The 19,095-nt window shown below is 39.6% G+C and overlaps 1 protein-coding gene across 1 annotated transcript; it reads right to left on the bottom strand.

Moving 5' to 3' along the window:
• Positions 1 to 6,968: 6,968 nt before the first annotated feature.
• Positions 6,969 to 8,727, bottom strand: LOC119089255 (zinc finger protein 120-like; the record flags this gene model as incomplete). Its single annotated transcript, XM_037211923.1, has 4 exons — positions 8,583 to 8,727; positions 8,326 to 8,386; positions 7,272 to 7,416; positions 6,969 to 7,178 (listed from the first exon to the last, which is right to left on the bottom strand). Coding segments are annotated over exons 1-4 (561 nt in total), but the record flags the coding sequence as incomplete, so codon positions are not given.
• Between the last annotated feature and the right edge of the window lie 10,368 nt (positions 8,728 to 19,095).

Genomic DNA, 19,095 nt, shown 5'->3' with positions numbered 1-19,095 from the left:
TGCAAATGCAATTTCACCAACATCACCCTGGGAAACCTATGAGTTCATTGAGCATACTTACTGAACGTGATTGAAAAGATACTTATAGGAGTTGAATACTGAAGTTGTTTGATAAAAATGGCCAACATTGTCCCACATGGAGTGGCAACATTAGGAGGTGTGGCCTTTTTGCAGTACATATGGTCTTATTGGAGAAAGTGTCATATTTTCTACCTACTGCCTACTGATCAGATGTAGAACTCTCAGCTCTTTCTCCAGCACCATGTCTGCCTACACGCCACCATGCTTTCAGCCATAATGAAAATGTACTAAACCCTCTAAAACTGTAAACCATCCACAATGAAATGTTTTCTTTTATAAGAGTTACAGTAGCCATAATGTTGATAAAAAGTAATACAAACTCTAAGTAACCCAAAAGTGGCCACACAAGAATGTGTCCACTCAGTATATACAATGGTTCTCCCCAAGCTGCATATGTGTTACTCACCTTCTCTCTATTGTTCCACTGTCCATATACTCTAGCATTCCATTACATTTTTCAGTGTACAAAAGAGTAAGCCTGAAAGCACTGAAGGTAAATTACCCCTTTGAAGATGACCTTTGTCACATGTGCAAATACAGAATCCACCCTCTCCCTAGTATTTCCCAGGCTCATCCCCCAGATCACAAGGTCACATGTCATTATGGCAGAATTGGTTACAGTTGGTTGGGGGGAAAGGGGCTGTATACTCAGAAGGAAAGAACAGCTCCTTCAATGATGGAGCATCAGTGGTCAACGAATCTGGTGGTGGCCACCCTTTTAAGCAGGCAAAACTGATCAGAGGAAGGTGTCAAATTGTTATCTTAAGGTTGTGCTGAGGCAATAAGAATTAAATAGACAGTTGAAATAAATTACTATTTCCTAAGTACAATCTGTTAAACTAAACCTTAGAGAAAACACAAGACAGTCTTTGTATAATACATGGCATCACTCATAACCATGCATTTGATTTTTAATGGGTGTAGGTTGGTAATATAAATAAACAGCAAATAACTAACCAAACATCATCAAATTGATCTATACACCCTCTAGTACACCACAAATAAAAAAACTACAATGCTCTAGCTTATGATAGAGATCTTTACACAGAGGGTCTTCTCCATGGATGAGCATCCCATTACCTGTTTTTATTACAGACGTGATCAATAACAGTATAAAAAAGGAGAATGAATATTTATATTCTAGCAATCTAATTTCTAACAGCTCTGGCTAACATATTGTTTACTTTTGAGTTATTTTAGAAGCATCCCACCCTTAGCTAAATTCTTCTTTCTGAGAATATTTCCTAATCATTGGGAAATCTTTTATATCACCAATTCCACCCTTGTATATTACAGCTTAGTAGTAGAATGCTACACAGTATATGAGATGAGTATTTAACTTCAAATGAATCTAGCATCTAAATGTCAAATTTGATGTACATACCTTCTTTTAAAAAAACACTAGAAAATGGGCCTCTTTGAGCTTGGCAGCCTGTATAGGCTTGGGAAGGTTTCTCTAAGTCCCTGATATATTGAGAAAGAAACAGAGCTCCTTCTCTAAAACAGGTAATATGCTTTGTTGAGCTAGTAAATGTCTGGGACAAAGGTCTTTGGGGCAGGAGTGACTTCTGATCATGAGAACCCACCACTTTCTATACATAGGGATGTGGTTATCAGTCCCAAGGCCACTGTGGACTTTGTTTATAGTGTCCTTGAGTCATCCTGTGTTCCTCTTGTGCAACATTGTCTGATTTGCCTCCTGAATTTATATACCTTTGAAAACTGAACCCATTGCATTACATTACCAAGTAACTTGCTGTTGAATTTGGCACAAACCTCTAGCCAACCTGGGATGTCTGTCCTTAGAATGAAAGTCAGGGCTAAGAACTACTGTGCATTGTGATTACAGCTCACTGGTCTTGTCTCTTAGGCCTCACTATCCAATCAAAGGCATCACCAGACAAACCAGTGAGAAGGGAGGGCACTTCCAGGAGCCATGCTTCTGACTCTGCTCAATTCCTGAGGAAGTCAGAAGTTGTCCTGTGTGTTGTGCCTTGGCCTCTATTGTGGGAGAGTGCAGGTCAGCTTGCCAGCTGCACTATGATGAGTGCGGACTGCTTTCCATAGACAGGGAGGTGGGGCTGGCCTAGGTGAGTGAGGGACCACTGCCCCCATGCCAGGAAGAGTGGCTGGATATGGTGAATGAGAGGCTGCTATCTTCAGACTGGGTGGGCCAGCTGAGCTGAGGAAGCTGGTATGGTGGGTCCTCCCCTGATCGTGTGGGAGTTGGTGGCTAGACACAGAGTTTGGTATGTTCCTGTTCATCCTGTGTGGTCCTTGCACCTTCCCTGGGACAGGGTGGCAGCCTCTGAATAACCTCACTCTGCTGCCTGTGTTTATGCCAAGCAGTGGGAGCAGGACTGTTCTTAGAAATATCCTTGTTTTTGACATCACTGTGAAATGATGTTTCCTGTAGTGCTTGGATTATCACTATGGAAGGCAGATTTGCCAAACTTGGAGAACCCTGGTCTCTCTAGTATCTTCTAGAAATTCTGCAGTTTTAACATTTAACATTTAGGTTTAGGATCTGGAGTTAATCTGCAGTTAATTTTGTGGAGCTTGTAAATGGTATCTCAGTTTTAGAGTTGTACTACAGTACTAAACTGTGATGTAGAAGAATAGAACTGATAATAATAGAATCAATAAGATAAGGATTTACTCATTCTTAGGAGCTATTACCTCACAACATAAAATTTAGGTAAGGGAGGACTCTATCTCAAATATCCCAAAGATAAGTAGTATCCTAACCATGCCTATTGGAGAATAGTATGGTAAAAAGGAAATGTTCATTAACAAAGATTAACCAGATTTAAAGCTACATTCTCAAAACAAAGGAGACAATCCTGATTCACAACCTGTAGTAAGGACCACCCCTCCATTAAAAAACAGGCCTCTCAATGCTGCTCAAAAGAACATTAAGGGGTCACAATCAACATTAAGTCCTGGTGTGCCATTTAGGTATATTAATTCTAGTACAGGGGCATCTCTAGTCTTTTGGAAAAGCAGTTTTGAGTCCAGGTCTCCATCATTGGTTGAGGTGGACTTAAACAATATCAATAGGCCCATGGGGCATTGCCCTTCCTTTCCTTCCTAGTAACCACCATAAATTCATTGATTACAGGTCTGCAGCACCAAAGAGTTCTCCAATTACCAGACTGAGTCACATAGTGAGCTATCCATTGCTGTAAGGGGAAAAAGATGTGTGCATATGTGTGTATCATGCCTTCTCCCCTCAGAACAGAAGAGGAGCAGTGTACTGTGTATACTGCAGGGGGAAACAAACTAGACAATAGCTAGGTCACAGAATGAAGTTTAAGGCAGCTGCAGGGGTCTCCATTACAATAAGGATTGAGGCATGGTGAGTGTCTTTCTGGGTAATTTCCCAGCAAGTATTAATTCCTTCCAGGTGAATTAAAATAGACAGAATTGGTGGATGTACAATTACGGAGGATAGATTCCAATTGGGGAACTCTCCTACACAGATACATGCAATAATGGTTGACACAGTTAAGTCAGCTGAGAGGTTTGAGACATAGGCCATTGTCTGTAAATCTGTCAGCTTACAGAACTCAGTAGTTAACATTTTAAATGGGACAATGTCATACAGTTTAATTAATGGCATTCTCCCTATCAAGGAAGTGCCTACTCAACTTCAAAATCAGTATAGCTAAGTGGTCTTCCACTTATCCATTTTATCATTTTAAATGCCAATTATTGGTATCATTTTTAAAATTTCATTTTCTTTAAATGCATTACTGCTCTAATCTCTATTTATTTCTAGTTTTCAATGTTCACTGGTTTAAGAATTTCATTTTATTTTTCTCTTAAGTGCTATTTATTTGTTTATTTATACCAACTTAAAGCAGTGGTTCACAACCATGGGGGGGGTCACACCTCCGTTAGGGAAATCAAATGACTCTATATTACAGAACTGGCTTAACACCATCAGAAAACAGATATTTATATTTCAATTCATATCTGTAACAAAATTATACTTGTGAAGTAGCAGTGATAATGATTTATAGTTGGGGTCACTGTATTAAAATGTCATAGCATTAAGAAGGTTGAGAACCACTGGTTTTGATGAATGTCTCCTGTAATTCATGCTTGCCTCACACTATAAAATTGAGAATTGCTTTGAAAACCTAATTCTGCCTCTGCTGCCTGGGGCTGTGATACAGTGCTGCAAATACCTCCAGGATGCACCTTGACTTGTCTTTGGGAAGGAAAGTAGACCAGTGAATAAGTATCCTCAGTGTTCTCTAGATTTCATTGTGAATTTACAAATGAAGTGGGATCTGTATAAGAATTGAGTTCACTGACCAAATATAAAGCAGGTGTCATCACAGCAGAGACATGGATGGGCAAGTAGGTGGGTGAAAGCCTTCCTGATGTGACTGTATTTGACATTAGCAATGAATAGTGAGGAAATCAATTTTAGATGTTCCATAAATATCCTGACTGGACATTTCTTAGTTTCACATAATGGTCAATCAAGAATCTTAATAAAGAACTGAATTTTTGTGAAACCAAATTACTGTAGTTACACTAGTACAAGTAAAAATAGAAGACCTGGATAAAATGGTTTGGCCTTGTCTAATATGACTGTGTTTTCCATGTTTAAGATGTATACTCTGAGAGAAATAGCATAAGTAATACTTTGTGTGCTCTAATACAAATCTCCTGTCTCTAGAGCACATAACCATAAAGCCTGTTTAAATTTTTAGTATACTATTTTGGAATTAAAATTATATCGTGTTAACTATCTCTTCTCTGCCTCCAAAACCTCCCATAGAATTTTCATTGTGCTGTAACCCATGGCATCTTTTGTTTAACAACACATACTATTTGAATGTGACCTGTGTATGGCTGCAGGACCATCAGCTATGAAGCAAAGGGTTGGCTGCCCTAGACATTGAGTGTGGAATGGAATGTGCACACATAGAATCCTGTGTCTTAGAAGAGGATCAGGAAATGCTCTGGGAGAATGGAAGATTTTACTAGAGAACAAATTTCCCAGATGAGGGCCCTGTCTCACCTTAGTGTAGACAGGAAGACCTAGGACAGCTTGGGCTGTCTGAGTTATCAGATCTCTACTCACTCAGTGTGGTAACTGCCAATATCCTGAAGCCCAGCTGGGAGGGCCTAGCTAATGAGGGACTCTGGGAAGGATTAGCAACCAGGGATAGAGGTGGGAGGTAGCTTACAAGTATTTTCCAGGATTCTCTTGTTGTTTTGCTGTAGGGAGCAGTAAGGAATACCACAATCTGTACCATAGTGAGCATGGGCATCACTGTCACATATCATGAGGATCAAGTTGGCTGAGCTATCAGTCTGACCTTCTTGGATTGAGATGGACCATGAGCCAGACTGAGTTTCTGTCGGTTCGTGTGGTAACCTGTGCAGTGTCCTTTGGCCTCTTTGCTTTGAGTGTGGATTCATTGGGGAGGGTAGTCTCTGCCACCCTAGCATGGGAAACTTGTAATATCACTGTCCAATGTGAACATACAGGCATTGATTTTCATGTGTAATAGGAAGACATGTTAAAAAACTGAATGTATGCTTTCTAGAAGCTCTGAATGTTACACTCCATCTTCATGTGTGTCTAACAAAAGCTACAGATAATCTGGAAACTAGTAGAAAGGAGATGATAGGCATCATCCTTCAGCACTACATGATTAGAATGTTTTCAACTTTTTGCTACTGTCAGGCACCATTCAGTGAAGCTCAGTTCTGGGGCAGAAAAGGAGTTTCTGAGTTTTAATGGTGTCTCAGGTTTGCATGACATTGACAGGTATAAAGGGTAGATGCCACAGCTTGTGACATAATCTATGTGGGAGAAAGCAGTCATCAACTTATTTCCAACATTGTTTTGTGATTGGACATTATTAGGGCTGGGTTTGTCTGAAACAACAAGGAGGCATGAGGGGCTGTAGAGCCATAGTAGGCTCTGGAGGAGATTGCCTCCATTGGCAGGGACAGCTGTAGGACATGGTGCCTCTTTGGAAGACACACCAATATTTGGTAGGTCAGAAAGTTGACAGTTTAAGGATCACTTTGAGTTAATTTTGAGGGAGTTGGGAAATCTGTGTTTATTTCACTTTTATACATATAGAATAAAGGATAACATTGGTCAAGAACACAGTTTTCCTGGCTGATTTTCTTTTGTTCCTTTGATTCAAACTTAGTTATATTTTCCTGATTTTGGTCTTGACTTTTTCTCTCCTTCCTTTATATTCTTTCAAAATATTGTACACATTGTTCACTGTTGTATCTTTTGTGGTATATATAGAAGTCACATTGTGTCAATGTTTGCACTGTGTTTTCATAATGCCATTGAGCATTCTGAGTGTTTCCATTTTGCATGTAGCCTTGTAATCAGTTTTTCTGTTATAAATTGTTAGATATCGTCTTTGGATTGCATTTGACTTGTAATTCAAATTGTCCATAAAAACATCTTAATACTGAGGCATCATGTTCCTAATGATCATTTATATACTTTAATTATTTAGAAGTTCTGTGACATGGAAAGGCTTTACCACACTGATTACATTCATAGGGTTTCTCCTATGTTTTTTTTTTTTTTTTTTTTTTTTTTTTTTTTTTTTTTTTTTTTTTTTTTTTTTTTTTATAGGTTTCTCTCCAGTATGTGTTCTTTCATGTCTTTGAAGATAACTGTGTCGTCCAAAGACTTTACCACACTGATTACATTCATAGGGTTTCTCTCCAGTATGTGTTCTTTTATGCAGTTGAAGATTATTGTGATGAGCAAAGGCTTTACCACACTGATTGCATTCATAGGGTTTCTCTCCAGTATGTGTTCTTTCATGTCTTTGAAGATAACTGTGTCATCCAAAGACTTTACCACACTGATTACATTCATAGGGTTTCTCTCCAGTATGTGTTCTTTTATGCAATTGAAGAGTATTGTTATGAGCAAAGGTTTTACCACACTGATTGCATTCATAGGGTTTCTCTCCAGTATGTGTTCTTTTATGTACTTGAAGATTACTATGATAAGCAAAGGCTTTACCACACTGATTGCATTCATAGGGCTTCTCTCCAGTATGTGTTCTGTTATGAATTTGAAGAGAACTCTGACATGAAAAGGCTTTACCACACTGATTACATTCATAGGATTTCTCTTCAGTATGTGTTCTTTCATGCCTTTGAAGATAATTGTGTTGTACAAAGGCTTTACCACACTCATTGCATTGATAGTGTTTCTCTCCAGTATGTGATTTTTTATGCCTTTGAAGATGACTATCATATGCAAAGTCTTTATCACATTGAGTATATACAGAAGGTTTCTCTCCAGTTTGGCTTCTTTCATGTCTACAAGGAAAATTGGCACATGTAAAATCTTTACCATAATCAACATGCTGTTGACTCTTTACATCTGTAAGAATTAATTTAACAATTTGGTCCACCTGTAAAAAGGAATCAGATTTTAGGATTTTATCACTGTGTTGATGTGGTATTTACAGTCCTAGAACTCAGGACTTTTCTGTAGTGTGAGTTTATTTATGTATTAACAATGAAGCTAGAAAAACAATTACTTGTATACTTGAATCAATTTTAACAAGTATATTCAATATGGGTACTGTTACTTATTGTCTAACTGCTCTAAAAGAGAGGTATGTTATTTATTTGCACATCCCTATGCTCATATGGCTTGTATCCAGAGTGATGTATGATATACCTAGTAAAGGAAGAATAACAAATAAAAGATTTCCACATTGAATTTAGTTTAACTTTCTGTCCTCATAGACTTGTGGTATAGGGATTAAGGTTTCTCCACAACAATTCCCAGTGACTCTGGACTCTAAATGCCCCTCTAACTTAACAGCACAGTCACAACAAGTATAAGAGCAATTCTAGCTTTATTATGGACTCTTTACTTACTAGAATGTTTTGCAGATATATATCACCTCTTCACTGTGTGTAATTTTGTAATATGAGTAGTATGAAATAAATGGATTAGCAGTTCTATAGCATCTCTCTTATGGTGCTATGATTCAAATGGTCACATCTCTTGAGGCATTGTTTCCTTGTCTTCCTTCTTAAAAGAATGCCTTGCAAATTAACCTACCTAAAATTGAGGTTTATGGTTTTGTGAGAATTTAATGATCATCAATGCACTTTAAGTGGTACTTAGTTACACTGATGTTCCTGTTAAAACTTCTAGGACACATTACAATTTATTCAGAGGCACATTTGCATCAAATTGCAGATAAAAATTACCTTTCATGTCTTCTAGAGCTTTGAAAATGCTCTTCAGTATTATGGTCTTCCCAAATGTATCCTAAAACATAGTACCAGAAAAGGTATGACATATCATTGAAAAACTGCAAAATTGAAGTTACTATTCTCAGTGAACATTAGAACCATGTCTGATTCACTCACCCATTCTTCTTTTTCAATCAAATTAGAGAAGAGCATCAATAACCAAGGAATAGTTGTCCCTTTATTTGAAAACATGAAGGAAATTTCAGTCTTACCTATGGTAGTGAGGTTCCTGTAGGTCTCCAGCATCACATCTTTGTAGAGATTCTTCTGGGAAGGATCCAGCAAAATCCATTCTTCCCAAGTGAAGTCAACATGCACATCATCATAGGTCACTGCATTATAAAACATTCCATACATGTATACAACAGAAAGCATGAATTTGACAATATTGTAAATGTATACTTCTTTGACTGTATATTTATATAATTCTGGTGCTCCTTACATTTATTTTATGACATAGACATTATAGTGTAACTACCATGTTACTTTAGAAGGAAACTGAATAGGAGGGTCACCTCTGACATTTCTGTATCCTTTGAATGGGCTATCATCTTGCAAGAGAAATGCATAATAGCAAACATAGTGAGACAAAGAAACATGTCCACAGTACAGAATACACATGAGAGAAATTGTATGAATTATTACTAGCTGAAAAGAAAAAATGGCGGTGGTGGCGCACGCCTTTAATCCCAGCACTCGGGAGGCAGAGCCAGGCGGATCTCTGTGAGTTTGAGGCCAGCCTGGGCTACCAAGTGAGTTCCAGGAAAGGCTCAAAGCTACACAGAGAAACCCTGTCTCGAAAAATCAAAAAAAAAAAAAAGAAAAGAAAAGAAAAAAAAAAGAAAAAGAAAAAATGGGCTGAACAAGCTGGGTGTATTGGCTCACACCTTTAACCTCAGCACTCAGTATGCAAAGGCAATTGCCTCTGAGTTGAATTGTACCCTAGTCTATGCAATCTGGCCCAGTAGAATATATTAAGTCCCTCTCTTCCATGCTAAAATCAAATAAACAAAAAAATAGAAAGTACTCAAGCAGTTTTTAATGAAGTTCCTACAAAGAGTTATGTTTTCACTCCAGTTCTATTTTCATCTTCCAGAAACCTGAAGTGCCACAATTTAAACTCTAACATCAATAAGATTTTACTAAAAGATACTGCATGTTGTAATATTTACAAATGGACAGATGAAAACATTAGCAATATGAATGTTGATCATAAATAATCAACAAAGGGCAGAAGAGATGACACGGTAGTAAAGAGCTTTTGCTGGTCTTGCATATAAGTAGACTCAATTGCCTTTAATTACATGGGGAGTCAGAACTATCCATTATTCCAATTTCAGGGTTTCTGAGCCCATCTTTAAATCACTGTGAGAACCAGGTACCCTTGTGGTGTGTATTTATGCATATAGGAAATTATTCATATTCATTTAAAAATTCAAAACAAAACAAAAACAGGCAGGAAAAAGGTCATGTACCTGCATTCCAGTGACTCAGAAGGCTCAGGCAGTATTAATGTCATAAATACATGCCATCTTGAGAAAGAGAATGATACCCTCTGCCAAATTTTAAAGTTCACAAAATGAGTGAAGCTCAGCACAAGAGCCTATGCTTGACATGTAGAAAAACATGCATCCCAGGCCCATCATCCAATAATATAAAAACAAAAATGCCAGGAATGTTGGACCACCTTTAATCCCAGGACTTGGGATCCAGGGTCAGGGGGATCTCTGTGTTAGAGGGCATCATAGTTTACAGAGCTCCTTTCAGGACAGCCAAGGCTACACAGGCAAACCTTGTCTTCAAAAACAAACAAAAAAATTAAAAGAGCAGGCTACCAAACTGCATTAGTGCTGGATACCAATTGCTTCTAATGTATCTTATGTGATTTAGAGATAGAGTCTATAGTGGTAGTGAAAGCATGACAATACAAGGAAGTTGGCGGATTTGTTTCAATCACAACACAGTAAATACAAACAAAAGGAAATTTGTTGAGACTATAAAGATGAATATTACATCCCCAGTGAGGAAATTCATCGAGAAAAACTCCCTCTACTAAAAGTTTCACAAGGAATATAAAGAAGTCACCAAGGAGAGACACATGTTTAAATACATCATAATATCTGGGAGATTTTTCATCTAATCAAGTATATTCTGACTCAAGTCAGTATAGGCTCATGGTCATCCATGTAGAAAATGCATTTAGTCACTTCAATAATCCTCATAGTCTGCAAGAGCCCCTACACTGTTCAAATGTCCAAAGTCTCTTCTGACACTGAAGAAAATCTCTTGACAGCCACATCTTGTAAAATCAAAAAATCAAGTTCTATTTTTCCAGCATGCAGAGTATCATTCATATCCCAAAACATAGAAATGGAGATATAATTAGGGAAGATTGGACCCAAGGCAAGACTGACACCTAATGTTCTTTTGTAAAGTTAGGGCATCTGTCTTTAGTCCACAAGCCTAGAGTTTTCCAGTCATTTTTCTCTGTGTTCTGTAGAATGTCTGGCAGTTTCCCCTGCGAAGCAGGAACCTGAAGGACCATTTTGCCAAGTAAAGTCTAGTAGTCACCTTTTTGTGGGTCCTGCATGTCCAGTCAATCAAGCAGTCCAGTCAAGAACAGTTTCTTGCCCAAATGGCTATTTTTGTCAAGGTGAAGATAAACTCTATACAGAGTGTCTTTGATGTCCATCTTCCTTTTTGAAGTAAATCGGTGCTTCCTGGAGCAGACATGTTTCACGATCCAGAAAGTCTAAATTTTTCAAAAAATTTAAATGTTATATCTTGTAGGTCTTTGAAGTGTTTGAAGATTACCTACCTAGTTGAATTATATCTAGGTATACCTAGAAAACTTAACATGACTATAAGTTTGACTATCATAGAAGACTATATGGTGATATTTTATTTGTACTGAAGTGTGATTTTAATTGTATGTTAATAAATAAAGTTGCCCAGGGGTCAGAGCTATTAGAGCCATAGCAAAGGTTGGGCGTTGGTGTGCATGCCTTTAATCCCAGCACTTGGTAGGTAGAGTTTGGTAGATCTCTGTGTGTTCAAGGATACAGCCAGCATACTTCCTGCCTGGCTACTGGCCAATCAGTGTTTTATTTATTAACTAATTAGAGCAACACATTTAACATACTGAACATCCCATAGCAATATACAGAATAGAGGAAGACAAAAGCCCACAGGCAAAACATAGATGGGAAAATTTAAGTTAAGAAAACAGTCTAGAAACAAGGCAAGTTAAGGCTGATAATTTATAAGAAAGAATAAGCTTCTATGTGTGTGGTTTTTGAGAACTAAGAGGCACGCCCCCTAAAGAGTAAAGAATTAAAAAAAAAAAAGCAGCTAACAACATCAGACTTCAATCCTCACAGCTTCATGCAATGAACTCTCACAGTCTCCTTACTGGTTTTCTGCCTCTGCCAAACATAGATTCCTCCAAAAATGCTGAACTGTAACCATAGACTAAGAATTCATGACCTTAAATTTTGATTCTTTCTTGTATCCAGGACCAACACACTATGGGTGATTTTGCACAGTTTGATTTCTTGATTGAGATGGACACTAACATGCTTGGACCACAAGTGCATTGGGTTTTGTAAGAGATGCTTCCTGGGACCAAGAATCACTTTGATTACTCTTTCCACAAATTGAAGTTCTAACAGGATGGAGTCTTACCCTTAGGGCACATTGCTAGGCTTCCCTTCTATAGCAAAAGTCTTTATAATGGTGATAAACTTTTTGAGATTTCCTGCCTGTTTCAGCACTTGACTGTCATCTGAAAGTACCTTATCATTTTCATTTCTTTCTGCCGCGCTTGTTTTCTTTTCACTCTAGATCTGAATGAGTCATCAGTAATAACCCTCCAACAGATTCAATATTCCAAGTAAGGAATTAGCCATTATATTTTAATTCTGCTATGCTAAATTTCCAGTGAATAGGCAGAATAAGAAAGTTTTTGGAGCCAAAATATCATATAAATTACCTTTAGCTTAATTTTTTTATGGAGTCTATCTACTTACAACTGAAATCCTATGATTTCAGTCTCTATTTTCTGTAACATTCTCATCTTCCTGGTTTTAGAAGAACAGCCAAATGAGTACGGTGTACAACTTTCTATGGTTTTGCACCTAAGGTCTTGATATCACCCACATTCTTTTAAAAGGCAATATTCCCAGGATCTGCCTAGCAAAAAAATTACTTTTGTTGTTCCACTTTTTGTTCTAACTTTTTTTTATCCTGCTGTGATTAAATCCTCTAAGCCAAAACAGCTCAGGCAATGAATGTGTTTATCTGGCTGATTGTGTCAGTTCACACTCCATCATTTTGGGAGCTCAGGATAGAAACTCAAGCTAACAATTGAAGGCAAAACCCATGGGCAAAGTTTGTTTCCTGGCATTCTCTCTTGCCTAGTCACTGTCTCGTGCTCAGAAAAAAAAGCTTCCTTTTCTATCCCAGGACACTTTTTTTAAGAATATTGCCAGCCTATGTGGTAGTGTCTTCCCATATCAGTCATCAATCAACACAATCTCTCAAAGACATAAGAATTTCTGGCTATAACAAATAAAGCTATTGTGAACATAGTTGAGCAAGTGTCTTTGTGGTAGAAGGGAGGAGCACCTTTTAAGTATATGCCCAAGAGTGGTATAGCTGGGTGTTGAGGTAGATTGATTCCCAATTTTCTCAGGATTGCATTTTGATTTCCACAGTGGCTGTACAGGTCTGCACTTGGAAACAGCAATGAATTTCCGTGTTCCAGGTGCTCATGAGCATTAACTGTCACTTGTGTTGATGATCTTAACCATTGTGACAGGTGTAAGATGAAATCTCAAAGTAGTTTTGATAAGCATTTCCTTGATGGCTAAGGATACTGAACATTTCTTCAAGTGTTTCTCTCCCACTTTAGATTCCTCTACTGAGAATTCTGTTTACAGGTTCATATCATGATAATTGGATTGCTTGGTTTGTTATTGTCTAATTTCTTGAGTTCTTTATGATTCTGAGTAAGGAAATCCAGAAGCACATAGACAATCATGGTATATACTCACTTATAACTGGGTATTAGTAATTATGTAAAGTACAATCACAGTAAATTACAGTAGAATGGCTAAGTAACAAGAATGACTTTAGGAAAGTTGCATGGATCTTCCTGAGAAGAAAATAGAATAGCTTTAGTGGGTACACTGGAGGCAGTTGGAGGAGGCAGTTTGGGATTGTAACAGGAGGGGTCAGGTAAGTAAGAAACGGATGGGGGGAAAGACATGGAGAGTTGACTAGAATAGTGGAGCTTTCAGCAGGGGATGTGGAAAGAGTACAGTGCAAACTCTCTTTTGCTACTTCCACTCCCTGTATGCAGCTCCCCAAGGCAGATATCTCATAGCTTGGATATTGCAACATCCTATCATTAAAAATACAACACTTGATTCATCTTCACGGCTTCATGCATGAACTCTCTCATTCTCTTCACTGGGTTTCTGAATCTGCCAAACATATTTGGGTACAAGAGTGCTGAACTGAAACCACAGAGGAAGAATCTATGACCTATAAATTTTGTATCTTTCTGGTTTCCATAACCAGTTCAACATGGGTTAACTCCCTGAATTTGGCTTCTATGTTGTGATGGATGCTACCATGCTTGGACAAGAGTTTCAACAGGTTCTGCATGAAGTTGCTTTTGGGGGTTTGAGATCATGTTGCCAGCCAGGTGATGCTGGCACATGTCTTTAATCCCAGCACTTAGGAGGCAGAACCAGGAGGATCTCTGTGAATTTGAAGACAGCCTGGTCTACAGAGTGAGATCCAGGACAGGCACCAAAACTACACAGAGAAACCCTGTCTCAAAAAAAAAGAAAGAAAAAGAAAAAGAAATGTTACCCATTCCTTCCATAAATAGAAAGCTTAGATGGATGGAGTCTTACCCTTACAGTACCTTTCTAGGCTTCAAATGCTGAGAAGGGCCTTCTCTTTAATAATGCTATATTACTAAGAGGGATATATGGATCACCTTGGGAAGAGAAAACGGATCTCCATAAATAAACTGAGAATGGGGGGGGAATAGAGGGGAGGGAATGGGGGATGAGAACATGATAAAATGGAATGGTTGAGCTAGGGGAAGGATGAAGTGGGAAAGAAATGAAAGAGATATCTTAAGAAAGGGAGAGATTATGGGGTAAGGGAGAAACCTCTTGCTAGAAAAATTCCCAGGAACCCACAAGAATGACCCCAGATTATACTACCAGCAATAGTGGAGAAGGTGCCTGAATTGGCCTGCACTGCTAAGCAGATTGGTGAATACCCTAACTGTCATCACAGTACCTTCATCCAGTATCTGATGGAAGCAGGTGAAGAGAACCATAACCAAGCACTAGGCCAAGCCTGAGGAGTCCAGTTGAAGAGAGGGAAGAGGGATTCTATGATCTGGGGCATCAAGATCATGATGGGGAAATCTACAGAGACAACCAAACCAAACTTCTAGGAACTCATGAACTTTAGACCAACAGCTGTGGAGCCTGCATGGCACTGGATTAGGCCCTCTGCACAAGTGTGACAGTTGTGTAGCTTGATCTGTTTAAGGGACTGCAGGCAGTGGGATCATGATCTATCCCTGGTGCATGAGCTGCGGTTTTGGAGCTTATTATCTATGGAGGAACAGCTTGCATAGACTTGATAAAAGGGGGAGGGGCTTGGAACTGCCTCAACTGAACATACCAAGCTTTAGTGACCACATGGGAAGCCTGACTTTTTTGGAGGAGGGAATGGAGGGTCAGTTGGGAAAAGGCCAGAGGTAGCAGGAGGAGGGATGGGAGGGGCATCTGAGGTTGGTATGTAAAATTTATATAAAAAAATTACTAAATAAAGAAAAAACATAAAGCAAAAAAGTAATAAAATTAAACAAAATAGATGCTGGTACCTAAAGTCAGTGCAAATATACTGTGTTGTGTGATCACTTTTCAAACATACAAGAAATAATTCAGGTTTACTACTGAACCATGTTAGGTCAACTTCATGAGTGGGGAGATTTTAGTGCTTAAAATAATTTTGTCTAAAGCAATAGTGGCTACACTTATCCAAATTCACTATATCCACTGGTCTATGCAGTTGCTAACATCGGTTTGAAACTTATCTAGTACTAAATATTAGCTATATGCTTTTGCCACAGGACAAAGCTGGCAATTGAAGATGCATAAAAATTATAATGCCATCCATTAGTATAGGCAGGTGACAGGGAAGTCCTCTGCATACTTTTTTCCCCTGGAGCTGAGGACTGAACCCAGGGCCTTGTGCTTGCTAGGCAAGTACTCTACCACTGAGCTAAATCCCCAACCACCAGGGAAGTCCTTATACTTTAAAATATACAGAATACATGCACTAGCAAATGATCACCTTATGTGGAGATTTCACATGGTGCCATGTTGAAAGTTCCTCCTTTTGTGTAACTCTCTAGAGCTGCAAATTACAAATATTTACATTACAGCATTTTTATTAAAATTCCATTTTCTAGGACTCATCTCCTAACTACTATGATTCAGAGTAACTCAGATGGTGTTGAGTAAGCTGGAGTAAGCTCTTCTTGCAATCCTGACAAGCAGCCAATCTTGATTACCATTACTCCACACTTGTTGAGTATTTAAATCCCACATGTCATCCACCCTCAATTCTGTGAATGGATCAATGGATGTGAGCAAATGCCCTCAGTCTCTGCAGACTCTACTATGTAGTTCTCATTGACTGAATCACTTCCATTTCTAACTCTACAAGAAGCAGTAAACCTAGCTCTTCTGATCTAACACTAACGTTTTATGATTTGTAGGAGTAAATGGCATATACCCACAGCACTTGGAAACTGGGAGTAAAGCTGCCATGAATCAGTGGCCTCCCTGGCCTAGACAAAAAAAAAATGACAAGAGGAGGGATTCTGCAGGCAGGGGACATCGAGATCATCATGGGAAGACACGCAGAGATGACAGGCCACACTAGTAGAAGCCTATGAACTGTAGACTAGTAGCCATGGAGCCCCCATGTGACTGGACTAGACCCTCTGGATATGGAAGAAGGTTGTTTGGCTTGAACTGTTTAGGGGACACTGAGGCAGGGGGATCAGGATCCATCATTCCTGGTGCATAGGCAGGCTTTTGGAAGCCCGGTGCCTATGGTGTGACGCCTTGCACAGCATTGGTGCAGTGGGAAGGGGCATGGACCTGCCTAGGCTCAGTGTCCAAGACTCTGATGACTCCCCATGGGAGACCTTGGTTTGGGAGGTGTGGGGATGTGGGGTGGCTTGGGAGAGATGGCTGGAGGGTGGGAGGAGGTAGGAGAGAGGAGGGGGAATCTTTGGGTGGTATGTAGAGTGCATAGAAAAATTTTGAATAAAGAAAAATGAAAAAAATAAATAAATAAAATCCAAGAAATAAAAACAAATGACATAACATTTCAATTCAGGATACTGAGGGTAGGCCTAAGAATTTCAAGTCCTTTGCAGCAAGAAAATTACTTTTAAGGTACCATTTTTGTTCCACCTTTCTTCTCTGTTGCTATGATTAAAATTTTAACCAAACACAGCTCAGGTAGTGAACAGGAGTTTCTGGTTGATACCCATAGGTCACATTCACCTCTTGTGGGAGCTTAGGATAGAAACCCAAGCTAGGGTAGACGGGCCCAGTGGTGGCCCGCAGAGGTAGACGGCCCAGCGGCAGTGGCTGACAGGGACATTCAGACCCGGCGGGAGCCCGCAGAGACATAAAGGCCCAGTGGCGGCCCACAAAGGTAGACAGACCTGGCGGTGGAGACAAGCAGACGGAGGTAGGCCTGTGACAGCAGCCCACAGAGGTAGACGGGCCCAGAAGTGGCAGCCGACAGGGACATTCAGACCCGGCAGGAGCCCGCAGAGACATACAGGCCCAGTGGCGGCCCACAGAGGTAGACAGGCCCAGCGGCGGAGACAAGCAGACACAGGTAGGCCCGCGGTGGCGGCCCAGAGGTAGACAGGCCTGGCGGCTGCCGGCAGACACATACAGGCCCAGCGGCGGCCCACAGAGGTAGACAGGCCCAGCAGCGGAGACAAGCAGACAAAGGTAGGCTCACAGCAGCGGCCCGCAGAGGTAGATGGGCTGGCGGTGGCCGACAGGGACATTCAGGCCCAGTGGCAGCCCACAGAGGTAGACAGGCCCAGCGATGGAGACAAGCAGATGCAGCGTGGAATAGGAATGCGCCTAACTCCAACACCCGAGGAAGAAGTTATCTCGGTGGGATGGAACCAGAACAAATCTGAACACTCCATCTGAGGACAACCCAGGGCCCAGCTGCTGATCCTGTGAAACCCAACAACTTGGAGGTGTTGGTGAGACTACCCCGCTCAGCTGAAACCCATCTGGGAGAGGATTCAGATGCCTACAGTTTAAAGTCTGAAGAAACAAGATCAGCTGAGGAGTTGACGAATGAACAAATCGTGACCTGGGAACACAGAAGAAGGCGCTGCCCAGCCACCAAACCAGATCACCAGAATCATAAGTATATAATTCACGGAATGAGATCAGCTGCCCCTGAAGAAATAGCCCAATAGCACCAATTTAACCAAGAACTCCTACTAAACCAAAACTAAAAATTACAAGAGAGGCACTCTCAGTCACAGACACCATCTGCACCGCACAAAGGAAGAGATGAGTAGACACCAGTGCAAAAATACAGGCAACAATATAAAGACCTATATGGCAACATCAGAACCTAGTGATTCTACACCTGCAAGACCTGAACATACCAAGACAGAAGAAACAGAAGAAATCAACACTAAAAATGACTTTAAGAAGATGATAGAGGCCCTTAAAGAAAAAATAAAACATTCCTCAAAGATGAAACAAAAACTTTCCTTAAAGAGGAAATGAAAAACTCCCTTAAAGAGGAAATAAAAACTTCCCTTAAAGAAATGGAAGAAAAAATGAACAAAAATGGGAAGAAATGAAAGAAAGCCAAGAAAAAGGAATTAAATAGATGAAAGAAACATTCCAAGATCTGAAAAATGAATTTGAGACAATAAAGAAAACACATGCTTAGGGAATGCTGGAAATAGAAATCCTGACTAAACGAACAGGAACTACAGAAACAAGTATAACCAACTGATTGCAAGAGATGGAACAGAGAATCTCTGACACTGAAGACATAATAGAGAAAATAGATTCGTCAGTCAACGAAAACACTAAAGACAAAAAAGTCATAACACAAAATGTCCAGGAAATTTGGGACACCATGAAAAGACCAAACCTAAGAATAATAGGGATAGAAGAAGGAGAAGAATACCAACTCACAGGCACAGAAAATATATTCAACAAAATCATAGAAGAAAACTTTCCTAACCTAAAGAAAGAAATACCTATGAAGATACAAGAAGCTTACAGAACACTGAATAGGCTGGATCCAAAAAAAAGTCCCCTCGCCACATATTAATCAAAACACTAAACACACAGAACAAAGAAAAAATATTAAGAGCCGCAAAGGAAAAAGACCAAGTAACATATAAAGGCAAACCCATCAGAATAACACCAAACATCTCAATAGAGACTATGAAAGCTAGAAGATCATTGACAAATCTCATGCAGACACTAAGAGACCACGAATGCCAACCCAGACTATTATACCCAGCAAAACTCTCAATCACCATAGGTGGAGTAAACAAAATATTCCAGGATAAAACCAGATTTAATCAATACCTGTCCGCAAACCCAGCCC

This window comes from Peromyscus leucopus, chromosome 18, assembly GCF_004664715.2.
Source record: "Peromyscus leucopus breed LL Stock chromosome 18, UCI_PerLeu_2.1, whole genome shotgun sequence".
NCBI classification, from domain to species: Eukaryota; Metazoa; Chordata; class Mammalia; order Rodentia; family Cricetidae; genus Peromyscus; species Peromyscus leucopus.
Note: the sequence above shows the minus strand (reverse complement) of the source record. Positions and strands in the feature narration are given on the sequence as shown.